Source organism: Symphalangus syndactylus, chromosome 4 (genome assembly GCF_028878055.3).
Source record: "Symphalangus syndactylus isolate Jambi chromosome 4, NHGRI_mSymSyn1-v2.1_pri, whole genome shotgun sequence".
Classification (NCBI taxonomy): Eukaryota; Metazoa; Chordata; class Mammalia; order Primates; family Hylobatidae; genus Symphalangus; species Symphalangus syndactylus.
The window spans coordinates 121,770,181-121,778,365 of record NC_072426.2 but is presented as its reverse complement, the minus strand read 5'-3'; the positions used below and the strand labels follow the sequence as shown (position 1 = coordinate 121,778,365).

Below are 8,185 nucleotides of genomic sequence, written 5' to 3'. Positions count from 1 at the left end.
GATTCTGTCTTCCTTTCTTGGGTTCCACCTTTCTTTCATTGCTGGCCCCTCACTACAGTTGCCCTACTGAAATGGTGAACAAACTTCCAGGTTCTTGTCTTACATCACCAAGAGGGAGGGCAGGGGGAAGCAGTTCCTTGCCTCTGTGAAGCAGGTTTCCTTCCTGGCTGGCACACGCCATCAATTCTTAGGAAAATAGCTGCATCAAGAAGTCAGCTATGCAGTTCCTTAAGGATTTGGGCATGCTAGAAGGTGGCAGAATGAGGCTGAGTTTTCATGTTTCAACCTTTATAGAGTCTGTAACTTTACTCTCAGAGAAAAGTTTTCACCTACAACATCTCCTCTTAGTCAATGCTGAAGCCCATCAAAATACCAGGAACCAAGCGCCTCCAGGTCTCTACACAAAGACCCAGGACCTGGCCAATGCCCCCAACGCCCCTGACATTCTCGAGATCGAGTTCAAAAAAGGGGTCCCCGTGAAGATGACCAACGTTAAGGATGGCACCACCCACCAGACCTCCTTGGAGCTCTTCACGTACCTGAGTCAAGTCGCGAGCAAGCACGGTGTGGGCCGTACTGACGTCGTGGAGAACCGCTTCATTAGAATGAAGTCTCGAGGTATCTACGAGACCCCAGCAAGCACCATCCTTTACCACACCTATTTAGATATCGAGGCCTTCACCATGGACTGCGAAGTGCGCAAAATCAAACAAGGCCTGGGCTTGAAATTTGCTGAGCTGATGTATACTGCTTTCTGGCACAGCCCTGAATGTGAATTTGTCCACCACTGCATCGCCAAGTCCGAGGAGCGAGTGGAAGGGAAAGTGCAGGTGTCTGTCCTCAAGGGCCAGGTGTACATCCTTAGCTGGGAGTCTCCACTGTCTCTCTACAACAAGGAGCTGATGAGCATGAACATGCAGGGTGATTATGAGCCAATTGATTCCACCGGGTTCATCAACATCAATTCCCTCAGGCTGAAGGAATATCATCTCCAGAGAAAGGTCACTGCCAAATAGACCCCTGTACAATGAGGAGCTGGGACCTCTTCATATTTGCAGATCCCCCAAGTACAGAGGCTAATTGTTGTAATAATTTGTAAGTGTGACTTGCTCTCCCCAGCTGGCAGTGTAGTGGGGCTGCCAGGCCCCAGCTTTGTTCCCTGGTTCCCCTGAAGCCTGCAAATGTCATCATCAAAGGTAAGGATGGAGGGCAGCTGTGGTGGGGAGCTATTAAATGACAATTAAAAGATGAAAATATATATATATATTATACATATATATATATAATTCTACCTCTATAATCTCTTTACTTCAATATTTCCAAAGTGTCTTCATCTTACTTGATAAGTACATACAGCATAAAATCTTTCATCACTGTTAAGCACTCCTTGACACTATCAGTCTCTTTGATTACCAAACCAGCTTCCTCTCCTAGGCCTTCTCCCAACCCTTTGACTAATCTTTAGCCTTTCTTTGCAGTCTTCTCCTCCTCTATCAATCCCTTAAATATGGTACCCTGCTCTTTTCTCAATATCCAAGCTCCTCTGGCCAATGCATCTATTAAGTTGGCACCTAACTGATCCCTCACAAAATTACACTTTAGCCCAGATCTCTCTCATATCCTAGCAGATAAATATCTAGAGCTGTGCTGTCTAATACAAAAGCCACTAGACACATATGGCTATTAGTTAAATTTAAGTTAATTAATACTTAATATAACTTAAAACTTAATTTGAAGTTCTCACTAGCCACATGTGGCTACTGGTTACCATACTGGACAGAACAAACATAAAACATTTCCATCAATGCCAAAAGTTCTACTGGATAGTGCTGCTCTAGAACCTTCTACAAATGGCATCAACTCATTTCTACCATAAAATGCCTCAAACTTATCTTATATGAATGTCCAAACCTGCTCTTCCATATTCATCTTCTTTCTTGTCTCTACTCTAACTCTATTGCTACTGACTTAGTTCCCATAAACTTTGCAACAGTATCCTAACTGATCTTCCTTCCTATAGTCCTGCAGCCCCCCAAATGCACTTTTCAGGATGCAGCCAAGATCTCTTTCCAGAATGTAAGTCTGGCTGTGTTAATCCCCTGGTAATAACTCTTCAGTGGTTTCCCAGTGGCTAAATAAGGTAACCACTTAATTTATCATCTGAATCCAGGCAATTTTGATAATTTGGTGTTATTAACAATTATACAGCCATAATAGGACTAAACTGGGACTCTCAGAGGTAAACAAGTCTGTATGGTCACCCTGCGTAGAGACTAAATTTCTTGGCATAGCTCATGTCCTCTTATATGATAGAGCCCCATATGCGTCTTCAGCACTATAGACTTGCTTGCCATTCACTGAATGTGCTGTCCTCTTTCACACTTCTGTGAATTTGCTTGTTCGAATCCCAATGCCTGGATCAGCCGCACTCTCCTTGTCATGCCTGCAAAAATACAGAATTCTTGAAGATGTATATGGCTGGGCGCAGTGGCTCACGTCTGTAATCCCAGCACTTTGGAGGGCTGAGACAGGCGGATCACAAGGTCAAGAGATCAAGACCATCCTGGCCAACATGGTGAAACCCTGTCTGTACTAAAAATACAAAAAATTAGCTGGGTGTGGTGGTGCGTGCCTATAGTCCCAGCTACTCGGGAAGCTGAGGCAGGAGAATCACCTGAACCCAGAAGGCGGAGGTTGCAGTGAGCTGAGATTGCGCCACTGCACTCCGGCCTGGGTGAAAAAAAAAAAAAAAAGATGTATATATAAGTGCTACATATATGCTGTTTTATTTTAAAATATGTATTTCCTATATGTAAAATAATATATAATTCTCAGATAAATTTGGAAAATGTAGAAAGTTTTAAAGAGAGCAAAATCATCCACCTTTCTAGCACTCTGAGACAACTACAGTTAACAATTCATTGTGTATTTTTTCTTTACTTATGTGTACCTTTGTATGTTTTCTTTCCAAAATTCAGTTTTTTTCTATTTTGCAACAAGCTTTTATCATGTGATATATTATTAACATTTTGTGTCATTAAATAGCCTCTGCCATTAAAACTCATAATTACTGGATATTAATTCACTGTATGAAGATGTAACAGTTTAATCTTGTGTTGGATATTTAGATTGCTTGAAATTTATAAAATTTATAAGAAATTAAATGTTTTCTCATAACAAAAGCAATTCATATTTATTGTAGACTTTTGGAAGAAAAATCCGCAAAGAAGAAGAGACATCACCTTCTGAAAGATTACTTTTATAATGTTTGAAAAATAAATCTGTATGAAAATATATTTTTGAAATTGTTTTAAGTCATTCAAAAATATTCTATTTCTAGAAATGTGGAAAGGCAAATTTCAAGAATGCAAGTATTGCATAAAGGTACATTTTTATAGCTATGAATTTTTTAAAATATTTAATACTGCCACTAAGCTAAATTCTTCTAAATGTATAAGGTTAAATATGTTTGTAAGAAATACTTCTTAAGATATTCGGCAGCATTCCAGAAACTCTACCCATGAACATTAAGATGGAATGCAACCTTTCTGAAAATTTCCACTGCATTTTAATCACGGATGAAACAGAGAGGTTCATCTTTCAAATGTTATGCAAAACTTCTAACCAGGAAATTTCTGAAAATATAAATTATTCATAAGAAAGATGTAAGCCTTAATCAAGTGTAATTGAACCTGAATTTGTGGTTCTAGGAAACATAAATATAATTAATATATCACAGATAGAGTCACCATTTTCCTTTTCAGCAAGTGAAAGGTAGACCTGTGAATATATGAATACCAGAATATGTGTGAAAACACTACCATAATTTTATTACTTGCTGCTATTCTCTTCATTTTAAAATGACTTCATTCAATCTCAATTAAACTTTTAATATGCCACATCTTGGCAGGAAAATGTTGCATATTTATTCCAGCGGACTCTACACACTTACCTATGACAGAAATGTTTTTGCTACATCCTTTCAAAAAAAGAGACATGAAAATATTTGGAATGGAGACATGGTGACTGAGTAATACTAAAATGGTATTGGATTTTGGAGAAGGTAGTTCAGAACTATAAAAATATCAAGAATTCTTCTCTGCTGCAAGCCCTAAACATATACATAGTGTATGACCTAGAAATTATGATTGAAAAAACACCACCTTCAGAGATTGGGCAGAATTTCAGCAAACACACCAGTATGTAAACATAGCACCAACCAGCTGCCATGGACAAACTAACAGGCACAGTAGCACTTAGCCATTCTGAACTGGGCCCTGAAAAAGGGCATGTGACTTATCATTGTAGGTGGTTTTTGGGATTATCTGGGAACATCCGGTGTGAGAGTGTCGCCAGTAGGCAGTGCACATTTGTGCAGGCTGATTATGGAAATGTAAAAATACCATCAAACATACCTTGGTTTCTTTCGCCAATGTAGGAAAAAAGGAAAGCTAAGATGAATGGCTCTAAACAAAGCTGAACACAAAGTGTGCTGGTTATTTCAAGAGATAGAGCCTTGCGTTTACTAGTGAATCAAGTGTGGCATGAACTAACAGGCATGAAAATAGGTACTAATCCTAATGTCTTAAAGGGGTGAACCCAAATCAGTTCAGATTTAATCTGCCTCAGTGTTCGGTTTAATTGGTCATTTCCGATTGCCAATGTATTTGGTAGGAGAAGATTCAAATTACAGTTTGCTGTAAGTCCATGCTGAGATTCTGTATGGCTTTCAGAGAATAGCAGAGGGAGAGGTAGGGATCAGTGATAGCAGAGCTGATACCAGTTGGCCAGACTACTGAGATAAACACACAGCTGTCCTGGCACCAGCGAACAGAGATCTCCTGCAGCTCACGCTTTTCACCCTGAAATGTGTAATTCCTCCCTCAACTAGGGCATAATGCTAACTTTTTTTAACCTCACTTGTAAATATTCTTCTATGCATAATTATCCACCCAAATGCATTTCTTGTTCCTGTAGCTGTATCTTATAGATAAAACAAATATTGTTATACATAAAATCATGTTTTCCTTTGGCTTCCAATAGGATTTTGTAGACGAGACCCTCAAGGAACTTAAACTAAGTCTATAACAACTGCAGGGAAGTAAAAGAAGCTTTCATATTTAATAATAAAACTTTACCAGTGGCTGCAAAATGGCCAAATAGGAACATCTCCTGTCTGCAGCTCCCAGCAAGATCAACAGAGAAGACAGGTGATTTCTGCATTTCCCACTGAGGTACCTGGCTCATCTCATTGGGACTGGTTAGACAGTGAGCGCAGCCCATGGAGGGTAAGCCTAAGCAGGGTGGGGTGTTGCATCACCGGGGAAAGGTAAGGAGTGGGGGAACTCCCTCCCCTAGCCAAGGGAAGCCACAAGGGACTGTGCCCTGAGGAACAGTGCATTCCAGCCAAGATAATATGCTTTTCTCATGGTCTTCTCAACCTGCAGACCAGGAGATACCTTCGGGTGCCTACACCATCAGGGCCCTGGGTTTCAAGCACAAAACTGGGTGGCCATTTGGGGCAGACACTGAGCCAGCGGCATGAGTTTTTTTCCATACCCAGTGGCGCCTGGAACACCAGTGAGACAGAACCGTTCACTCCCCTGGAAAGGGGGCTGAAGCCAGGAAGCACGGTGGTCTAGCTCAGTGGATCCCATGCCCAGGGAGCCCAGCAAGCTAAGATCCACTGGCTTGAAATTCTCACTGCCAGCACAGCAGTCTGAAGTCAATCTGGGATGTTTGGCTTGATGGGGGGAGGGGCGTCTGCCATTACTGAGGCTTGAGTAGGCTGTTTTCCCCTCACAGTGTAAACAAAGCTGCAGGTGAAGTTCAGACTAGGCAGAGCCTGCCACAGCCCAGCAAAGCCACTAGCCAGACTGCCTCTCTAGATTCCTCCTCTCTGGGAAGGGCATCTCTGAAAGAAAGGCAGCAGCTACAGTCTGGGGCTTATAGATAAAACTCCCATCTCCCAGGCACAGAGCACCTGGCAGAAGGGGCAGCTGTGGGCACAGCTTCAGTAGACTTAAACATTCCTGCCTGCCAGCACTGAAGACAGCAGCAGATCTCCCAGCACAGTGCTAAAGTTCTGCTAAGGGTCAGACTGCCTCCTCAAGTCACTCGCTGACCCCTGTGCCTCCTGACAAGGAGATACCTCCCAACAGAAGTCAACAGACACCTCATACAGGAGAGCTTCGGCTGGAATCTGGTAGGTGCCCCTCTCAGATGAAGCTTCCAGAGGAAAGAGCAGACAGCAATCTTTCCTGTTCTGCAGACTTTGCTGGTGATACCCAAGTAAACACTGTCTGGAGTGGACGTCAAGCAAACTCCTCCACACCTGCTGCAGAAGGGCATGACTGTTAGAAGGAAAACCAACAAACAGAAAGGAACAGCATTGCATCAACAAAAAGGGCATCCACACAAAAACCCCATCTGAAGGTCACCAGCATCGAAGACCAAAGGTAGATAAATCCATGAAGATGAGGCTAAACCAGCTCAAAAAGGCTGATAATTCCAAAACCCAGAATGCCTCTTCTCCTACAAAGGATCACAATTCCTCCAGGGCAAGGGAAGAAAACTGGACAGAGAATTAGTTTGATGAACTGGCAGAATTAGGCTTCAGAAGGTGGGTAATAACAAACTCCTGTGTGCTAAAGAAGCATGTTCTAACCCAATGCAAGGAAGATAAGAACCTTGAAAAAAGGTTAGACAAATTTCTAACTAGAATAACCAGTTTAGAGAAGAACATAAATGACCTCATGGAGCTGAAAAACACAGAATGAAAACTTCATGAGGCATACACAAGTATCAATAGCTGAACTGATCAAGCAGAAGAAAGGATATCAGAGATTGAAGATCAACTTAATGAAATAAAGCATGAAGACAAGATTAGAGAAAAAAGAATGAAAAGGAATGAACAAAGCCTCCAAGAAATATAGGACTATGTGAAAAGACAAAACCTACATTTGATTGGTGTGCCTGAGAGTGACGAGAAGAATGCAACCAAGTTGGAAAACATACTTCAGGATATTATCCAGGAGAACATCCCAACTTAGCAAGACAGGCCAACATTCAAGTTCAAAAAATACAAAGAACACCACAAAGATACTCCTCGAGAAGGGCAACCCCAACACATAATCATCAAATTCACCAAGGTTGAAATAAAGGAAAAAATGTTAAGGGCAGCCAGAGAGAAAGGTCAGGTTACCCACAAAGGGACGCCCATCAGACTACCAGCAGATCTCTCTGCAGAAACCCTACAAGCCAGAAGAGAGTGGGGAACAATATTCGACATTCTTAAAAGAATTTTCAACCGAGAATTTCATATCCAGCCAAACTAAGCTCATAAGTGAAGGAGAAATAAAATCTTCTACAGAAAAGCAAATGCTGAGAGATTTTGTCACCACCAAGCCTGCCTTACCAGAGCTCCTGAAGGAAGCAATAAATATAGAAAGGAAACACCAGTACCAGCAACTGCAAAAACATACCAAATTGTAAAGACCATCGACGCCATGAAGAAACTGCATTAACTACCAGGCAAAATAACCAGCTAGCATCATGACAGGATCAAATTCACACAAAACAATATTAACCTTAAATGTAAACATGCTAAATGCCCCAATTAAAAGACACAGACTGGCAAATTGGATCAAGAGTCAAGACTCATCAGTGTGCTGTATTCAGGAGACCCATCTCACATGCAAAGACATACATAGGCTCAAAATAAACGGATGCAGGAAGTTTTACCAAGAAAATGGAATGCAGAAAAAAAAAAAAGCAAGTGTTGCAATCCTAGTCTGATAAAACAGACTTTAAACCAACAAAGAAAAAAAGAGACAAAGAAGGGCATTACATAATGTTAAAGGGATCAATGCAACAAGAAGAGCTAACAATCCTAAATATATATGCACCAAATACAGGAGCACCCAGATTCATAAAGCAAGTTCTTAGAGACCTACAAAAAGACTTAGACTCCCACACAATAATAGTGGGAGACTTTACACCCCACTATCAATATTAGACAGATCAACGAGACAGAAAATTAACAAGGATATTCAGGACTTGAACTCAGCTCTGGACCAAGCAGACTTAATAGACATCTACAGAACATTTCACCCCGAATCAACAGGATATACATTCTTCTCAACACCACATCACACTTATTCTAAAATTGACCACATAATTGGAA

At 41.2% G+C, this 8,185-nt stretch overlaps 1 protein-coding gene across 1 annotated transcript; it reads left to right on the top strand.

Moving 5' to 3' along the window:
• The first annotated feature begins 218 nt into the window (after positions 1-218).
• Positions 219-1,029, top strand: LOC129480162 (argininosuccinate synthase-like). The gene has a single exon (XM_055273907.2). It carries the CDS (start codon positions 219-221, stop codon positions 1,014-1,016), a length of 798 nt encoding a protein of 265 aa, XP_055129882.1. The 3' UTR covers positions 1,017-1,029.
• The last annotated feature ends 7,156 nt before the right edge of the window (positions 1,030-8,185 follow it).

Coding starts and splice junctions, on each gene's coding strand:
- LOC129480162 (XM_055273907.2), top strand. CDS start 219: ATGCAGTTCCTTAAGGATTTGGGCATGCTAGAAGGTGGCAGAATGAGG.